Here is a 21,616-nt window from a genome sequence, read left to right as displayed (position 1 = left end):
TGCACATCCATTTTCACTTCATTCAGCAACACTTTTTCCAGTCTCCGCACACCAAGTCCATTCAAATGCAGTCCATCCATCTTATATAAGTCCTTTCGCCATCAAACTCATTCCACACGTCCACAAATTCCACACCACACCATCCGCATAACCTGGGGAAAATGAAACCAGTTTCAGTTCTATTAAAACTTCTATATTATGTCAAGTAAAAAAGTATGATGAAAAACAAATTATGCTCATTATGTAATCTTATACTCATTCACTTGAAAGTGGAAAGATATAACAGCATAAAGAATACAAACCCTAAATCTTAAAACTAGAATTAAAAATAATACATAATATCCTGTTACATTTTAAAGGTAATTTACACAAATGAAAATAAACATGATGATGGCAAACAAGAGTAAAAATGTCACAACTGATTCAGATCATTTGTTAAACTGTGAACAGATTCCTCCTCTCTTCTGTTCCTCTTGCTCCCCCCCCCCCCCCCACACACACACGGCACTAATAGGTCTTGTGGAATTTTGTGTATAGATCAGATATTAAAAAAAAACATATAGTAAATGTATAAGAAGGCTTTAATGTTGTTAGTTATTTATAATAGTGATTCACAGTATGTATATTTTCTCTTGGTATTTTAAACCATGAAGCACTATTATGATAAAATCTAGGCAGTAGTTAAATGTCCAGACCTTGAAGCAATGTCATACATTAGTGTATTATTTATGGTTTATATAATACAGTTTTCCATGCAGTTGTTTGCTGATAATGCAAAACTGAGGAGGGCAATAGTTGATAAAAGTGTTGCAAGATATCCTGCAGAATGATTTAAATAAATCAATATCAATAAATAAATTTAAATTGTGGGTGAAGGATAACAGCATGTCAATTTGATGTTGTAAAATATAAGGCTATATGCACTTTGGGATAAAAATATTACATATTATATTGACAAGTCTAGGGATTTTGGATAATGGTGCACAGAGATTTGAAGCTCAGAGGGCATATTGCAGAAGTTGTCAAAATAGCTCAAAGGATTACTTGATGTTGAAAAACACCTAACAAGAAGATGGGTAGGTTATTATTCCTCTTTATTACACTATGATTTGGCTGCATCTTGACTACTGTGTAAATTTGGTCACCTAGGTTTCTTGGAGATCAGGAACCAGTGGAGAGAATTCAGAGACAAGTGACCAAGCTGGCGACAGGTCTGTAAAATGCTCCTTATGAGGACAGATTGAAAGTGTGTTGGTCAAAGAGTTTAGTTGATAGGTGGAAGAGAGGAAACATGATAGAAACTTGTAAGCTACTAAAGGGGTTCTATAAGATTGGCACAAAGAAATTTTTCAGTACACGACGAACAGAGAAATAACTAAAGGTAATTCTTGGAAGTTGTGTAAGAATGTAGTTAGTAAGTAAGAGTGTGTGCAGACTAGATTTTTTGCTTGGAGAGTGGTTAATAAGTGGAATGGACTGGAAGAAGTAGTTTTGAGTGCTCTGACAGTGAATGTGTTTAAGATTGAGTATGATAGGTATTGTGTGTGTGTGTGTATAAAGGTTAGTGTGGGTCTTTCACGATAACTCTTTTCATTCCATAGTGAGACCTGTATAATCATAATAATAATTTCGCTAGTTAACAAATACTCTTGGAGATCATTTTGAGTATCACTGAATGCATAAAAATAAGAAAATGATGAGGAAATTCAGATACAATAATTACAGCACACAGTTGCATTTGAATTTCATCATTGTTCTCTTTAAACGTGTGGACAGACTTATGTGTTCGTCGAAAATGTTGTTTATTTTTTAATGGTATATATTAGAACACAGAAACTAAGTAAATTATTAATTTATTAGCATCTTACAACACCTTACCCTAAAAAGCTCAGACTAGTAAGCTTTGATATCACCTCACTATTCACAAATGTACCACTAATAGAAACCCTCAATCTACTAAAGTCACACTTCCCCCCTGATATATTTGAACTATTCAAATTCACAATGCATGCAGGATATTTCACATAGAAAGGGAAAATATACAAACAAATAGATGGGACAGCCATGGGCTCCCCCCCTTCTAGCCCACTTTTACATGGAACACCTGGAAAAACTAGCAATCAATACACCCACTCTCAAACCAACACTTTGGCTACGCTATGTTGACGATGTGCTTGCTACTTGGCCACATGGCCCAGAGACATTGGAAACATTCTTAGCGCATTTAAATAGCCAACATCCAAAAATCCACTTTACAATGGAACTGGAAGCTAATAACTGTCTGCCCTTCCTGGATACACTTATCACACATCTTCCAGATGGTTCCTTATCATTTTCAGTTTTCAGAAAACCCACACATACAGGGAGATACTTACACAAACAATCACACCATCATCCTTCTCAACAATATGGCATTTTAAAAACGCTAACCCATAGAGCGAGAGCAATCTGTTCCAATGACAATGCTCTTGCTACTGAACTGGCTCACTTATGCCACACCTTCTTGGCCAATGGCTATAATCCACATAAGATAAACAAAATACTAAACGCTCCTAAGAAACCCCTCCCACCATCCACCACAGAGAACTACAACAAAACAGTCACTATCCCATACATTAAAGGCACATCCGATAAGATTTCAAGAATTCTTAATAAACAAACTACGCACTACATTCAGACCATGTAGCAAATTAGCAACCCTTATCTGCTCACCCAAGGACAGCATTCCCCCTTTATCACATCCAGGAGTCTACCAAGTACCCTGCTCATGTAATCAAGCCTACTACGGTCAAACAGGAAGAACTGTGAACATCCGCATCAGCGAACACAAAAGATACGTCTGGAATTATCACTATGGCAAGTCAGGCCTAGCAGACCATGCTCTTGATACCCCTGCACACAGGATCAACTGGAAAAACACAAAAGTACTACACAGAAGCTCTTACAAGTCGGAGAGATTGTTCTTAGAGGCGACAGAAGCCCTGAAACACTCCAAATCTCAACAGATATGCTGTATTAACTTGCCTAAGATCTGGGAGATAGTCATCTTAAGAAAAAACTAGTTTTTTTTTTTTTTTTTTTTTTTTTTTTTTCAGATAGAGGGTGCCAAAAGTCAGGACTCTAGTCTTTGTGTTGCTGCTACAAGTTTGTTTAACTAGTCCGTTGATTACACCATGTTGTTATAGTCTAGCGTATTGTGACAAACTGTGTTTTTGTGCTCTGAAGATGCTGGTTATAACACCAGCGAAATATCACCAATAAGTTAATAGGTTTCTGTGTTCTAATATATATACCGTTAAAAAATAAACAAAATTGTTCTTTTTAGTTTATGCACTGATGTTTCATGATACTCAAATGAAGTATCTGTTAACTATTTTAGTTAATTAAATCTTTTACTTTTTATTATGGTTATGTTTTTTGCTTCAGTAATGACACAACTCACTGTTTCCTCAATATCATAAAGTACAATTTCTGTTAATAATCCAGAACAATAACACACAGCCAGATTTTAACAGAGAACTTCATTACAGAATCAAGTATTAGAATATAGACTTTTTTTGAACTACTAAAGAAAGACCTAGAACCAATTAAGATATGGCTGACAGTAGCACACCCAGGGAGGGGACCAAGGAGCCCTGGCCCCCACCAAAAAAGAAAGGAAATAAACACTAGAAAATTTTCCAAACATCTTTTCCTAATTAAAATTCAGTTTTTTATTTACGTTGTCTCTTCTATTTCTGTACTATCTGCAGTGATCATGTATTGATGATCACTGCAGATGCTCAGTCATAGGTTGTATGCAATGCGTAGTGTGTATTCGTAAATCGTCTACTCAACTAGTCCCACCCCCACAAGATTAAATCCTGAGTGCGCCACTGATGGCTGACATATGCAAACAAAGTGATAACAGATATAAATGGAAACATGCTCCAAAGAAGCTTTGTAACAGCATTAGGAGATAGTTGCAGTTGTATGGAGTTCCTGCCTGGAATTCTGTGCACATATTTGTCATCTGGATGTTGGAATGATGAGAAGGTTCAGGAAAAGGTCCAGTTGATGAGTTGCTTAAATATCAGCACTGCAAAGTGACAGTTATGAGTACAGATTAAGAAAATGTAAGTTTAGTTTGGTTAACAGGAAGAGAGCTGATAGGATTATGAAATATGAGCTGGTGAGCAAAACTTAACAAGGCACCTACTGAAGAGATTATTTACGGTATAAACAATAGGACAAAAAATAACAATCTGTTGAAGTTGTGTCATGAACAATGGGAGTAAGAAGGATTTTATGTATATAGAGTAATAGATGGTGCACTGCCAGAGAATGGTAAATGATAGTAAAGTAAATGAATTTTAAGCATGGTATAGCAAAAAATACAAACTATAAAAAAAAAATAAATAAATAAAACCTTTACAGAAAGGACTCCAAAATTACCGAGTAATTTGAAGAGCAGAATTATACACAGGAACCAGTACCAGTGGAGAGTGAAGTGAGGTGAGCACTGCAATAGATATCCAGTAAGAAAACACCAGGAGGAGATGGAATACCCAATTGAGCTGCTCAAAAGCCCTGGGAGAAGAGGCAGTTAAAATTTTAACAGCTCTATGTGCAAATTTGGATCACAAATTCGCTGACATAGAACTGAGTATTTCACAAAAGGTAAAGGGGTGCAACAAGGATATATTTTATCTCCATACCTGTTTAACTTGTACAGCGAATACATTTTAAGAATGGCAGGGCTGGAGGAGTCTTCAGTTGGAATTAAAATTGGTGGGGAAAATATTAATAATTTGAGGTATGCAGATGATACTACCTTGCTAGCAGAATGCAAAGAAGATTTGAAGGAACTTATTATGAAAGTTAAAGAAGAAAGTGCTAAATATGGTCTTAAACTTAACCTCAAAAAGACAAACATTATGGCAACACGTGAACTTAATGATTTTGAAGTAGATGGGGAGAAAATGGAAGCAGTTAACAATTTTGTGTTCCTAGGATCCCGAATTGATAAAGATGGTTATTGTACCGAAGAAGTTAGAAGATTATTACTTGGAAAAGAAGCAATGACAAATTTAAGCAAGATCTTTAAAGATAAAGATATTAGAAAGTTTATTTTTCACTTGGTCAGACTATAATAAATTTAGTTTAATCCTTTATCCAAGTGTGTGCAAACAAAGTTTGTGCCTGAAAGTATCTACAGGACTGAGGTAAGGTGGTACAACACTGGGAAACTCCTTGCAAAGGTGGAGCAAGCTACCAACACTTCTATCTCAGTATCTCCCATAATGCAAAACACATCTCCTTGCGGATATGTATAATGTTATGCATTAAATGGGAAGGGCCACTACCCAGACTAGTTTCGACCTTTATTGAGGTCTCTTCAGTCGGAGCCAGGCCCAAGTGGAGATAACATTATACATATCCGCAAGGAGATGTATTTTGCATTATGGGAGATACTGAGATAGAAGTGTTGGTAGCTTGCTCCACCTTTGCAAGGAGTCGCCTGGTATTGTACCACCTTACCCAGTCCTGATGATACTTTCAGGCGCAAACTTTGTTTGCACACCCTTGGATAAAGGATTAAACTAAATTTATTATAGTCTGACCAAGTGAAAAATAAACTTTCAACATCTTTCTCTAAATCCAGAGTAATTTAATAAAAAGGTGGTACACCGTTTGGCAGCTCCTATAGGAGGAGATGACCTTGCTAATACTTCTGCCTTGGTATCTCCACTTGGACCTGGCTCCCACTGAAGAGACCTCAATAAAGGTCGAAACTAGTCTGGGTAGTGGCCCTTCTCATTTAATGCATAACATTATACATATCCGCAAGGAGGTGTGGTTTGCATTATGGGAGATCTGAGATAGAAGTGTTGGTATCTTGCTCCACCTTTGCAAGGAGTAGCCCAGTGTTGTACCACCTTACCTCAGTCCTGAAGATACTTTCAGGCACAAACTTTGTTTGCACACACTTGGATAAAGGATTAAACTAAATTTATTATAAAGATATTAGCCTCACAACAAAAATCAGAATTGTGAAAGCAATGATATTCCCTGTGGTGCTGTATGGATGTGAAAGTTGGACCCTGAAAAAGAGTGAAAGAAGGAAGATAGATGCATTTGAATTATGGGTTTTGGAGACACTTACTAAGAATACCATGGACTGCAAAGCAAACCAATAAATCAGTAATAGACAGAATAAAGCCAGATTGCCCCCCCTCCCCCCTTGAAGCTATAATCATCAAGCAAAAATTGTCATACTTCGGACATATGCGAGCAAATGACAGTCTGGAAAAGATGATGCTTGCTAAAGTTGATGGAAGCAGGAGAAGAGGAAGACCAAGAATTAGATGGGTGAATGGAGTTATAGAAGCAACTGGAGTGCACTTGGAGGTTCTGAAAGACATGGTCAAGGACAAAACAGAATGGAGAGTGTATGTTCGTGGAGTCGCCAGGAGTCAGAAACGACTCTATGGATCATAACACACATACACACACAGCAAAAAATAACAGTAAATAGAGCACTTCCTATAATGAATCTGTTGATTATATGTAGGGCTTATGAATGATTACTTAAAATGACCTAAAAGAATAAAAATAAAAAAAAGTGTATTTTATACTTAAATCTGATACATTATCACAATTCACTTTTAAGAAATTTGGCACAACTGAGAGAATACTGTCATAATAAATCATTCTTGTAGAAACTATACACGAACATCTTATGCATTTCAGTACACTAAAATTAATTTCAAATAATTTTTTCATAAGTTGGGTACATTGTCAAATTTAAACCAAAATCATGATTTAACAAATTTAGATTTGATATTACTCTATGACTAAGGACTCATTACAGAAGAACACTCCATATCACACAGCTCACTGCTTAATCTTCCATCTATACACTGTGCCATTACCTTCACAATAGTATATGTTTGTTAATCATGACTGGCGTGCATGTGGGATGAAAAACCTGAGTTAATGGAAGAGAAAAAAACGGACTTTTCATCCAGCATATAGTCAGATATTTACTAAAATTGTATCAAAATTGCATCTAACTATGGATAGGTAATCACCTCGACAGATACTCATGCACTGTGGTCACGTACATCTAAAAATTGGTAGCATATGAAAAAAAAGCAATAAGGACACATACGAGAAGTTTTGGCTGGTGGATAGCACTTGTTCTCATCAACCAGCAGATGTTTGTGAATGTTTTTCAGGTCAGATTACTTTCATTGACCGATGCAAGTCCACCACTCTGCTCAGTGGAGGCCTGAAAGAGTTACGTTTGGACCTGTTTGAGTACGTAGATTCGAGTTTCTGGATAATCTAACTTTTAGTCCACCCATGGTGCTACTGTATGGTCAGTTTATAACCTTGTGTGAGTGAGATTTATATAAAATCATAGTATAGTTTGTTAATATTGTTATCCAGTACACCTTACAAAAAACACCTGATGAGCTAAAGGTCTAAGTCAGTGAAGATGCATGTATTGCTGTTTTTGATATGCAATCCAAAATTGTCCACCATAACATTATTCACTGTCTAACCAACATTTCTGTGATCATTGGCTATTTCTTGATTTTAAGAAATTGCTGAATTTTTGATCCACGTACTACCTTGATTGATTTAAAGTACAGTAGTTTAATGAAAGTGTACTCTTATCTGTAGTACTATATGCTATCCTTTACTCTTCCATTCTGGCAATGATAGATCACATAAATACTACTACTCTATATATGCAAGGGACATTGTGTAAGCTGTGTATCAATCTGATGAGTTCAAAAAGAGACAAGGGGTATTTTTATTTTTATTATTATTATTCAGGCCTCCATGCAGTCAAAAGACTCATCATGGGAGGTCCTTCCTAAGAACATAAAGTCTGTCAAGACTCATCGAGGGGAGGTTCCCCCCTAAGAAACACAAAGTCTATCATACCACTCCTTAAACTCATTGACCGTTCTCGCTCTAACCACTCTATCAGGCAATGCATTCCACGGCTCAATCACCCTCCATGCAAATAAACCACTCCTCACCCTCTTGCTCACAGTTTCCTTTCGTAACTTCCAGGGATGGCCTCTTGTCATCACTCCTTCCCGCTGTTCAACCAAGTGAAAGAACTCCCCAGTGTCAACCCTGTAACCACCTCTCAACAGTTTAAAAGTCTCAATCATATCACCTCTCCTTCTTCTATCCACCAAACTCTGCAGTCCACATTCCCTTAGCCGATTCTCATAACTATCCTTGTACAGTCCTGAGACCATCTTTGTATCTTTTCCACAGTTAATTTATCCCCTTCAAATCCTGGGGACCAAATCTGAGAACAATAATCCAAGTGTGGTCTGATCAGAGACTTATACAACGGAATGATAACCCTCTTATCTCTGCAGGTCAGTGTCCTTCTCATAATTGCAGCAATCCTCTGTGTTACCTTCACCACCTTTGCAATGTCCCCTAAACTTCAGGTTTCTATCAATCATCAACCCCCAGATCTCTTGTCTCCCCAACTTCCTTCAGTATAACTCCTCCCATAGAGTAGGCAGCATCCCATCGATGTTTCCCAAACCTCAAGACCTTACATTTTGCTGCATTAAACTGACACCCCCATTCATTTGCCCATCTATCTAGCTTATTCAAATCCTCTTGCAGGGCTACCACATCTGCACTATTACTAATAATCCTTCCCAGCTTCGCATCATCCGCAAACAACTGAATATCTCCTTGCAATCCTTTTAGTCTAGTAGATAGGAGAGGAAGGATATGATTGAGACAACCAACTTTATCATCAGATTAATGCACAGAGGAATGAGTAATTTTTTTGCATGAGTGGGTGATTGTAAGGCACTTCCGAGTGTGGTGGTCTTGATGTGGGGAATCATGGTAGATGAACTGAATATGATAGGACCACCCATTATGTCTGTGGACTATGGAGTTCTGATGATGGTAATTATAATTATCTTATTTAATGTCAAACAATGTTAAAAAAAAAAAAAGTATGAAAGAACGGATTAGAGGAAGATCAGCTTGAGTGAACATGCTCAGCTATCCAACATAGTGAATTTTGTGTTAAGCATATTGTTTGCCCACAGTTGTGATTATTGTTTGTGTATATGGTTGATGTCCTGTTTATTTTTTTTTTTATCTCAGCATTATATTATCTGGTCTTAGATTGTGGCTTTGGATTTTCTCCGCATGTTCCAGTTTTCCCTTCACAGACTCAAACCCAACCAAAGATCTTAGCATTTTAGACGTTTCATGTACTCTCCAGATTTATATATAAATATGAGTAATTTATATCACTGCTGTGTTAGATGGAGTTAAGCATCCTGGCAGAAAGCTGATAATTATTATTATTATGCGACACCTCCAAGGAGTCCTTAGCCTCATTATGAGATGGCACTTCACACAACTCAGGTTCCACTGCATAATACTCCAACTATACAAATAACAACACTGTTACTACAATCACCACAATGCTATCTACCATCAATACTAATTTTTTTTTTCTGTATGCAGGATGAAAAACCTGAGTTTCCAGAAGAAAAAATCCTGCTATCTCCAGAAGACAACAGCTAACTCATCTTCTATTAAAAAAGCCTATATAAAGATTCCACTCATCACAAGAACTGAACTCAGGTCTTTCCCAACTGAATGGTGTAATGTCCTATTGTTCTTCCAATTGTGCCACAGAGGTGCTTAATAATAACTGCCTAATAATGTATGGTTTTCCAGATAGTGATAGATCAAAGCAATCTCACTAGAATGGAAGGGGCACTGCAACATTCAGTACGAGCATTTAAATAGTTAGGGTTTAATAGCAAGATCCATGCAATAAACAACAGCTTACCACAGTTCATTGATTTGAATAGAGAAAAACATGAATTTAAAATTAAAAATATAAAAATAACAAATGTTTTATTACTTGCTTAGAAATCACTAGCATCATTAACCTGATAAAGCTCATCTAGCAGTATAATTCATTAACATCTATGTTGGGACACATAATTCATATTTTTTTATACATGACTATATATATAGAGAGAGCTATGTGATAAAGAATTTTTATAATACCAAGTTTCTCATTAAACAGATGGTTGGAATCACTATGATATATCTTTCCTGTAGAAAGCAAAGAGCCATGAGAAAGGCGCTTTATGTCACATAGACAAGTATCAAAGCTATTATATAATGTGCTACCATACATCACTAAAATAGCCAGGTATCATCAACAGGGATATGGAATTTCAGAGTAAAAGGTATCTGATGAACAAATGCTATAATGCTACTAGCTGGTAAGGACATGTCAGCAATACAAGAACAATCGCATACAGAATGTGAAAATGCTGGGAACATTTTTCAGGAATCAATGGTCTGTTACTCCTAATCAATCCATCATTTGGAAAGAAACTGTGACAGTTAGTTTAATGTATGTGTGTGTGTATATATTATATATCTTATTTATTTTTTGGCATATTCCCATTGCATAAGTTCAATGACCTATCATGTCCAAGTTACTTGGCTTCTTTGAAATCTGGTCCAAGCCTATCGCTAATGAATGCCACCATCTCTTGGTCCCTAACACAATATGGTATCGTATGAAATAGTGTGGGCTCTATGGTCAATTTTCTCGAGTTTCTGGGATGAAAAACCTGCTTGTCTATGCCTGACATCAACTAACTTGGGAACCAGTCAAAGGCTCAGAAAAAGTTATTAATATATTTGCTCTCTAGAATTATCTATGAGCACAATATGTTAACATGAATGGAAGAACAAGCACTTGTCAGAAAGACAAAAGAAGCAGACGGTCTTGAAGCATAGCAGAATTATTATTATTACAGTACTGACACCAATGGAGTCCTAATGATTCATTGTAGGAAATGTATATTTATCTTTAATGCGTGCTTGTTTTGCAAGAGGGAAAAAAAAAAAACCTTCAAGTTCACTAATCTGTGACTTAATCACGGATAAATGTAATTCATATTCAAACTCAAGTCTTTTCCAACTAAAGGTCATACATATTATCCTTTACTTTATCAGTGCTAATCTTTCATGGAACTGACTATCAATAAGTGTGACTCTCTCTCTCTCACTGATAATCACAATTCTTACCAGCTGCTCCTGAAACTTGTTTACTGTTTCTTACTTTCCACTCACCCACCATTATGAGGAAAAAACACCCACTCTCCCTTTATACTACTTCGAGTAATCGTCTGTTGCCTCGATCCCCCCCCCCCCCTCCATTCAATGAAACATCCCTTCTAAATTATTCTGATACACTATATTATGTCTCAATTATATCACCTTTTCTCCTCCTATTGACCAAGCTCTACAGATGGCTTTCCCTCATACCCAACATAATCTTGATCAATTTTCTCTAGAATTTTGTAGAAAAACTAATTGACCAAATCTGCACACAAAATCCATACAGTCTGGTTCCTTGTAAATTGAAACCTTAATTCCTCCATGTCAATGCTGTCCTCCTCATCACTACCCTAATTCACTGTGTTGCCTTCACAATTCCTGCAAGCAGCCCCTAAATTTCAGGTCCTGTCTACTGGCACTCCCATCTCTTCTATCCTCTACCACCTTCAACTGAATTCCCTACCAACTAAACACGGCATTTAGATTCCAAAACTTTATGCTTTCCAAAACTGAATTTAGCAGTAATGTTTCTCCATACACATGGTCCATTCAAATCATCTGGAGGACCACAAAAATATTGCATCTCATAACTCTTCTTTGCATATCCTCATTTAAACTCTCATGTTAGACAAAAATAAATAAATAAATCATAATAATTGGCCAAAAGCAAACTACTAGTGGCTTTCCTCTTTCAAGACACAGCTTCTCCTCTTAATTTCACTATTCTCTCTTTTTATTCCAACTTTATTTAACCTTCTGACCTTTGAAATACATTCAAAACACTGCTGTTATTTAAATAATCCATTGCCTAAGTAGCACTGATCTTTTTTCCCCATATAATTCTTAATGCCATGGTATACTACTAAGATTACAACTCAATATGTGGAGAAAAAGGCATGTTTGCCTTGAAGCTCTTTAGCAAAAGTTACAGTAAATGGGACACTATATTTTAATAGGCAATCATAAACCTGGGAATACAGGAAAGTAATGGCAAATTAGAAAATATTTAAATACGAAACAAAACTCATGTGCCTATCCTATCCTTCTCATCCGTCTAGGATGGGTTGAGTCCCCTCCTAATGAGGGGTTACTGGCATATTAATGCAGCCAGTTCACCACTCCTCTTCTGCATCCCCTAAAGGCGATATTCATGACTATCTGTGTACGTTCACAGGTCAGTTTGCCTGCTTACGGGATGAAAAACCCCAGATAAACTGGGGGGGGGGGGGGACCTTGCTGTCCATGTCCAAGACTGGCTAACTTCTTGGCTATGGCTGAGGAAGATCCTTAAGCTCCTCACGTCGTTAACAGGAATCTAACTACGACACTCCTTCCCCAGGCACATGGTTGTGAAACGCAAAGCCACTACACTAACCATGTGGACATGTGCCTAATACTAATAAATGAATGTTAAGCTTTCAAATTGAAGCTTTCATTCATCTGAGTTTAATTCCTGAATCATTTACATCTTCATGTATAAAAATTAAATGTTTAATTCCAATAATTCTTAATACTAATGATTAACATGCACACCCAGCCACTCTAACATTAGAAAGGGGGAAAAAAATAATTGAAAAAATAGTGTAAATGCATTGGTTGTACCTTGGAAAGAAATATTAACAAATATTAGAAAAATTAGTAACAGCATTGAGTGTACTACTTCATTACTCCCTAAAAATAATAACAATAATTGTCGTTTAACAGATTTCCTCTGCATTTTTAAGAATATGGCATTTTTCATATTTTTTGAATTATATGACAGTTTGATATACCAGAAGCTTTGAAATATAAATTCCCAGTATATGATGATCTTTCCCCCATCCTTTCTTAATACTGACAATGTTAGTATAAATCCAAATTCCTTTCAGATGGCTACTGAGAGGAATTGGAATTGTACTAAACAGGAGTTTTCATCCATTCCCTTGCATTATGTTCATTCCATTACTTAATGCAAAGTGACATGTTTCCATTTTTTTTTTTAATCTAAAAAACACATTCATAAATATATATGAGACTCAATGTTATATAATGTAAATTGTGCTTTGAATCAGACCTCCTACTGGCAAGTTAAAGTTGCTCTGTCTCTTTTACACCTCTCTGTTATCAGATTCTCTCCCCCTGGAGATGGGAAACAAATGCCTCAGTGGCTTTATGGGTTCAAATAAGCTTAAGCTTTGATTTCTCCAAATATCTGCTGTGTCCAAACTTGAATTGTACATTTTTTTTTTAAATACAAGGACAAGATGGAAAAAATAATCTTTCCTTATGCATTATATTTTAGGCATGCTATTATTATCAACAGCTGACCTCCATGGAGTCACTCATGATGGGCAGTACACACTATTGCACACAGTGCTCATCCAACCATACCTTAAATTGATTTGATGTGTCTACATTTACAACACACTCAGGCAATGCATTCCACTTCCCAACCACTCTCCATGCAAAGAACTTTATCCTCACACCCTCCTTATACACTTTCCAGCAATGACCTCTTGTTCTATCCCTCCTTTCTCCCATTCTATGGAAAATCTCTTCCATGTCAAGCTGATAACAACCCCTGATTAGCTTATATGTCTCAGTCATACCCACCCCCCTTCCTCCTATTCACCAGGCTTTACAACTTATGTTCTCTCAATCTGTCCTCATATTCCACATTCCAAAGACCACCTTTACGAATCTTCTCTGGGTCCTTTCCAACATATCATCACCATGAAAACCAGCAACCAAATCTGTGTCCAATAATCCATATGAGATCTCATCCAGGCCTTATACGATGGCATCTTTATTTTTATTTTATAATAACCACTTTATTAGCTAGTGTGAGTTAGCTGAATTGTCATGCCTATTGCTAAGTCATTTGTATAACAATATGCTATACAAATGAATATGTTTTTTGTTATAACAAAAAACATTTCTCAAATTTACATGCTATATTGAAAGTGTATTGATGTCTACTATGCAAAATTTATTTTGGGTATTTAATAAAAAATATAAAATGTCATTACTATAAAGTGTTGCAACAACACTGTATTGTAACAAGAATTTACTGAAATGTGAATATATAGTCAGTTCTCACTATGGCAAAAAACTGCTATAATGAGTCTTAGTGAAATTACTAAAAAGTGACTAGGCTAAAGCACTATACCATCATGACATGCCAAAGGAATGCACTGTCAACTGCTCCTTTGATCTCTGCAAGTTTGCTATAGTGAGACCTGATAGCCTACAAGTTTCTCATTTATAGATTATTACAAGCCACAACAGCATAATATACTGATAGGTATTTTTTTTTTCTATTGTTAAACTGTAATAATTATGCCATACCAAACTTATGATTAATTTTTGATTCATAACATTTTAAGCCATATTAAAAAAAGTCAACCTTTCTTGCTCATAGTTAACGGCTTACTACTATAGAGAGAATTTTATCATTATTTTTTTTTCACAATTATATGTGATGAGAAAAATTCTGGCATTATTCACTCAGCAAGCCATGCCCAATTAATAGATGTATGAATGACTTAGGTTCTGATTCATCAACTGTTTAAGAAATTTAATTTAAATATATTCAAATCATTTTCATACTAGTTTTATAATAAAATAAATCAAATAATATAAATTATATAAATAAACAAATATATAAATTATAATTTAAATGGCTCAGTGCATATAACTTCCATTTCATATTACAACCAGAAAGCCCTATCTAAGCATTTTTTAGCTTGAAATGTCACAGCTTACCTCTATACTATTTTTGTCCTGTTATAATATAACAAATATGTGCTAAAGTGCAACAATATTAAAAATATTGTTGTACAACAACAACAACAAAATAAAAAAACATCCCAGTGTATAAACAAATGAAAATTTTTAAGAGAATTCAAGAAATAAGGTTGTAACCTAAAATTAAAGGCCCTGAACTGATAACATTCTTCAGCCAAAAATGGGATGGTGTGTGTGTGTGGGGAGGTCCTCACTGTTTTTAAACCTTTTAGGATTTTGGATATGAAATTAAAGAGCAATATAATAATAATTGAGTTAACAAGTGAATATGGGACTTTTTTTTTTTTTTTTAAATAAATACACACTAAGAATAAGAATGGCTATGTAATTAATTCATTTAGTGACTAAGGACAAGAAATCCTAGTACTACAAAGTATGCTGCACACAACCTGAGCTGAAATCAGCATGTCCTCATCCTCTGGTTTCCAAATGTTTCTCAAAAGGCACATTGAGAAAGGTAATCTGTTAAATGATTAAATTAAATCTTCAGAGATTTTAGACAAACTAGTTTATTACTTTTCTGAAAACTTCTGACTACTGCTGCTGAAACTATTTAATGTTTTCAATCTTTTTCTGAGAAGTTAAGGAACACTGGCAAGTAACCACCGTCCCCCCGCCTCACATCCATAATTTCTCAAGGTGCCTGGGATGATAACAGATCAGAGGTGAGAACTGCTGGTTAAAAAGTGGGATTCAAAATTTTAAAATACAAGGCATTTAAATAAATTAACTCTACAGAATACTGTTACCTGAATATGATGATTTATGAAACTTTATGAATTTTATCAAGTTCACTGTGATTTATCAAAAGCTGTACTAATTAAATTACTTTTCATGTGAAATAACAAACATCTTCATTTAAATTCTCACATATATTTTAATATAATGAAATATACAAAATGATAATGTTTTAACTTTTTCTGTTATAAAATAAACTGAACATTAAAACTAGATCAATACATAAGCTATGGCAAAGATGGGTAACTTCGTTTTACTCCATATTATTACCAAAAACAAAAAATGTACCTTTGTTTCAGCATGTCCAAATCTACTGAAATTTACATAGACATGACAATATTGAACATGCCAACTCAAAAGTACAGGGTTCATTTTGAGAGACAAACAAGGGAATCCATTAGTTTGCATGATGTATTCAAGACATACTGTATTTCAACCATCTTTTAAGAATGTAAACATTTGGAATAAATTAGAAATGCAAGGTCCTGAATGATTTTCCTAAAGAAACTGCTAAGTTACACTACAACAATTACTTCAGAAGATAAAGAAATACTGCACAGTCTGAAATGCTCTGCCTTGCTAAATACATCAAATACTCTGGAAACAAGCAGCTTAAAAAAAATCCCTTTGAAAAAATTTTTTAAGTAAAAGAAAAACTATAGATATTTACAGTTGACTTTCATTTCCTCTGTGGCTTAGCCACTAGTATGTATGAGCTCTACTGTTATTGCACTATTCACTTTTGAGAGGAAATTTTCCCTCTAATTATCAATGATCTAATTATTTTGTTAATACTGATATCAGCTCATGGTGCAGAGGAGCTTCTCTAATAAATGCATTAGCATTACTTTAGAATGCTTTTATAACATTAATGTTGGCGGATTTGTACAAGTACTGCCACACATAACTTTTTAGTGTTTAATAGTACTGAAATCATTGATGCAGTATACATGAATATATTCAATATTCAAAAGCTGGATATTGTTAATTCAAGTACTGTATTTTCAAACTCCAAGTATTTGATGCATTTAACTTATATATGTGATGACAAAACAAAGATGAATACAGCAAACAAAAGGCATGCCATAATAAGTTTATTACATCAAATATTTCACAGCATATATGTATAAATAATTCTTCAGTGCAAAAACAGCAATAAATATACAGTACATCATTGCACTCACTCTTTCACCAGGCTAATTCCACTGGATCTGATACTGATTATAATTTATTAAACCAATAATCAGATGAACAATCAAACTAGCATTCTGTAATTAATAATATGCCCCGACTTTTATTCTCAAATTCACACGGGATATTTTCATAGTATAAAACACATTTCATTCAAATAAACATTTATTCTGCCTTATTTTATAAGTATCAATATTTATTTTACAGCCCTTTTTCGGGGGGGGGGGGGGGGGAATCACTAAATAAACACTAATTACTACTTTGAAACTTACCAAAGCAGTATAGATATTCTTTGGTCTCTTCAGATTGTTATGGAGTATTAAAATTTAACTTTCAAAGGATAGCTATCTAATAAAATCAACTATAAACCATGCAACAGTTTTTAAAAAATATTTCTAGCCATTCACTTTCACACATTACCGAAATCTGGAAAACAATTCTAAAATACAGATGTACCTTGAAGTCTTTAAAAATATGTTAGCCATTAGATATGTAAATAAATAAAAATTTGAGCTTGTTACTTGGCAACCAGAATTTAATGAATGCTTATAAAACTTTCTAGAAGCACTGGCACTTCTCCCTGGTAAGGAATTTTATATTCAACAATTTTTCTGGCTGCTAAACATTTGAGAGATAGATACTGAAGTGGGTTTACAGTACATTCTGTAATTCCCATTAGCATACGATGGGGGTGGGTACCATTGCTATTACGCCGATCAATATGTGCCCCATATTCTAAAAGTACATTTACAACAGCTGGATGATAGTTTATTTTTAATGATGCAATATGCAATGGAGTACTGAGATTATGATTTGTAGCCTCTACTTCACCCCCACACTCCAGCAACAACTGAGTGACTTTTGAATCTGGAAAAATTACTGTGTGTGGATCTTCTAAGAATGTATTGTTTTTTAATGTATTTGCTTTTGAAACAACTAAGTGGAGAAGAGAATCTCCATTTGAGCTGTATGGCTTTACAGCCAAAATATTTTTTATCAGCATCTTCATTTCTAAATTCTGTTTATCAGTTTTAGGAATCACAAGAAAAATATAAAATAAATGAGTAAGAACTTTTAATATTTTATCAAAATTATCCTGTTGCCTTTTAAAAACAGGTTTAATACTGAGAAGTTCCATGGAAACTTCAAACTGGGTGACCAACAGTTGGATGACAGCAAGCACATCACTATACTGTGGTTCTTCTCTTAAAATTCCAGCACTGTGTTTTTCAAATAAATCCAAGAAAAGGCGAACTAATGCTTGAGCTGCAAATGAAACTTCACTGTGAAGTAAACTATCTTTCTGTATTCTTAGTTCTAGGGCATACCTCCACAAATCAATGCACCGTTGGTACTGTAAACTATCTGCATAAGCTGCTCCTCTATACATGAGTCGAAATATCATATCACGATGAAGAGGTCCTAAAATTCGTTCACATATAAGCAGAGACTGTATTCGCATAAGATCTAAATCTAGAGCTAAGTTCTCTAATTCCTCGAAAGTTGAAAATTCAACGGCATTAAGATAAGCTGGTCGAGATGTTGATGTTCTCGGTTTTAAGAGTGGTCTGCCAGGAACTTTATACCGAAGAGCTAGTGCCTTTCTCCAGTAATGCAGTGTGTTCTGTAGATCATGATGTTCATCCAAAAATGTCGATCCCATTATCTCATGCGCTTCGGCTATTCGTTCAGGAGAATAATCAAACTTGTCTATCAAATATTCGAATATTTGTGTGGCTCCTTTCAAGCAAGCTGTTTGAAGTGCATCATCACCATACCTGCTTTTTATTGTCGGATCTGCACCGTTTTCAAGTAGAAGTTTAGTAGTTTCAAATCGATGCTCCTGAATAGCATAGTGTAGTGCAGTTTTGAATTGTATATCTTGGGCATTGACATCAGCGCCATGTTTGAGAAGGAATTCGCACAGAGGTACACTCTGTACAGAATTAATTAAACATGTACCGCCATTATAATTTGGTTTTTGAATATCAGCACCATGTTCCACCAGATAAATAACAATATCCAAATGTGTCATGAAACATGCTGAACGAACGGGTGTTGAACCTGTATCAGACAGACTATCGACATTAGCTCCGTGCTCCACTAAGCATTTTACTACTGGTAGCTTGCCTGATACAGCAGCACACCAGAGAGGGCTAACCAGATGAATAGAACGATCATCAGGTACTTCATACATTCCTCGTTGCTCAACGTCAGCATCGCAATGCATAATAAGGTATTCAACTATTTCTACATTACCTTTCTTGCATGCAACAAAAAGAGGCGCACATCCTTCTTTAACGCGAGAAACAATTTCTTTTCTCTCTTCTCTTGTAAATCTATCTAATTTATTTCGTATTGAATATGACAGTCGAGCCCCAGGAGCTGCAAGTCGACATTCTGTGTAGAGCTCATTAAACACCATGTCCTTTTGGGATGTCTGATCTACTTTTCCTGTTATCCACATTTTGCTCAGTTAATCGTTTACGTCGTACCATTAACAAAAGCAAAGTAACTCTGACACCACATTAACCAGCAATGATCACGAAAACAACTGTACACGTATTACTTGTCATCCACCATTTTGATGTACAATGCAGCTTCTTATTGGCCTAAACGTAACACATGACAAACCGTATAAGTCACTTCCAATTTCATCAAAGCACACTCTGCAGGCGGCCTTGGCCAAGTAAGCTGTTGTTAACCTGTAAACCTTCAAAACACAACATACGATATATACGAATTAACATATAATATATACTAATAACAAAACATATTCATGACGGTCAGGAGTTAAGGCAACACTACATTCAATATTTAAAATTATAATAGCCTAATAGCAAAAAATGCAACACACTGTTTAAAAAAAATTCTATTTCCTCCCCAACAACACACACACACACACATATATATATATATATAAAGTAGATGATTTTTATGTCATTAATCAGTTAAATAACTTTTTAATTATATTTCGAAATTATTAATATATATTAATATATTATACTTGTAAGCGCATTTTTACATTATGTCCAAATAATATTCCTTGTAGCCGTCCAATTAAGTACGCCAAAGAAATAGCTGAACTGGATGTAAGAAAAAATGCATATTCCCGAACCAGTCTTATTTTAAAAATGGGTTCCCGTACTATTCTTTTTAAATAATTTTTCTCATTTAATATTCTTAATTTTGAGTTTTGGAAGAAATACTTCATTAATTTAGTTTTTATTTAAAATTACAGACAAACGCGTAAACATAATATCTTGACTAAACAAACACACGTAATAACCATAGTAATAAGTTTTAATAAATAAATATTTCATCATAAGTAATCTTAGGAACCTCGTCAGTACAGTTAATTCAAACAATACTAGGAATAACATACAGTTAGGGCGCATGATTACAATAGAATCCCAATATGCGTGCAGTAGCGTGTTATAGAATTAAATTAAAATATATCTGGACGGGGGGGAGGGAAGATAATACACACACACACACACACACACACACACACACACACACACACACACACACACACACACACACACACACACACACACACACACACACACACACACACACACACACACACACACACACACACACATGAATTATTCAAATTTGTTATCGTCCGGTTACTTCACTTGAAAAGAGAAAATTGACAAGCAAGAGGAAGGAACAGCAATGGGGGATCTCCCTTATCACCAAACTTACCCAATCTGATTCTAAAATACCTTGAAGAAAAAATTTTCACGTTTAAACCCAAACCAAAAATTTGGTTACGATATGTTGATGACGTCTTTGCTGTCTGGGGTCATTCCGAACAAGGACTACACCTGTTTCTAGATAAAATAAACCTTCTTCATCCTCGCATCAAATTCATGCTAGAAAAAGAATCTCCATAGGGTATCTCCTTTCTGGATTTACACATCCAAAGAAAAGAAGATTGTTCCATCTCCACTTCTGTCTATCGCAAGCCGACATTTTCAGGTCGCTACATTCACAATTTTGCTCATCATCCATCTCAAAAATTTGGCATCATTAAATCTTTAGTAACCAGAGTGCACAGATGCTGCTCCTCTGAAGAATCTCTAAACCAAGAATCGGAAATAATCAAAAATACAGCCATACTAAATGGATACAATCTTAAAACAACTCAAAAATCATTAGTCACTTCCCCACACATCAACCTAGACAAGAACAAGCCCATAGGATTCCCATACCTTATGTCAAAGGCATCTCCGAACGTCTTTCAAAAATTATGAAGAAATACAAACTTGTTACTACCTACAAACCAATCAACCAGATCTATAACTTGTTACCTTCTCCTAAAGACAAACTCTCACCTCTGATGCTACCTGGCGTGTACGAGGTTCCATGCTTCTGTAAATTGCCTTGCTATGGACAGACAGGTAGAGACATTCATAAACGCATTTCGGAACATCAAGACCATAATCCGTCTTATCAAACACCAGAAATCTGGCCTCGCAACATGGAGTTGAAAACCCAAACCATGAGATCCATTGGAAAAAGACCAAACTTCTACATAGATCTTTATATAAACATGAACATTTATATAAAGAAAGTGCTGAAGCCCTACTTCATAGACCAAATCCGAACCGTAATGACATTCTTGCTATTCCTAAATCATTGGAAATTGTCATACAAAATTGTGTAAAATATATATATATATGTGTGTGTGTGTGTGTTATCTTATAATCTTTTCCCCCCCTCCAGATATATTTTAATTTAATTCTGT

The 21,616-nt window shown here is 35.3% G+C and overlaps 1 protein-coding gene across 1 annotated transcript; it reads right to left on the bottom strand.

The window, feature by feature from the left end:
- Positions 1 to 16,743: 16,743 nt before the first annotated feature.
- Positions 16,744 to 19,422, bottom strand: LOC150107277 (protein fem-1 homolog A-like). Its single transcript, XM_090391128.1, has one exon. It carries the CDS (start codon positions 19,322 to 19,324, stop codon positions 17,393 to 17,395), a length of 1,932 nt encoding a protein of 643 aa, XP_090247254.1. The 5' UTR covers positions 19,325 to 19,422; the 3' UTR covers positions 16,744 to 17,392.
- Positions 19,423 to 21,616: the final 2,194 nt, after the last annotated feature.

Source organism: Typopeltis vanoorti, chromosome 4, assembly GCF_054136105.1.
Source record: "Typopeltis vanoorti isolate ZY-2024b chromosome 4, IOZ_Tvanoo_1.0, whole genome shotgun sequence".
NCBI lineage: Eukaryota > Metazoa > Arthropoda > Arachnida > Uropygi > Thelyphonidae > Typopeltis > Typopeltis vanoorti.
Note: the sequence above shows the minus strand (reverse complement) of the source record. Positions and strands in the feature narration are given on the sequence as shown.

What these genes read in the sequence shown, in the direction of transcription:
- LOC150107277 (XM_090391128.1), bottom strand. Translation starts at nt 19,324, where the DNA reads ATGTGGATAACAGGAAAAGTAGATCAGACATCCCAAAAGGACATGGTG.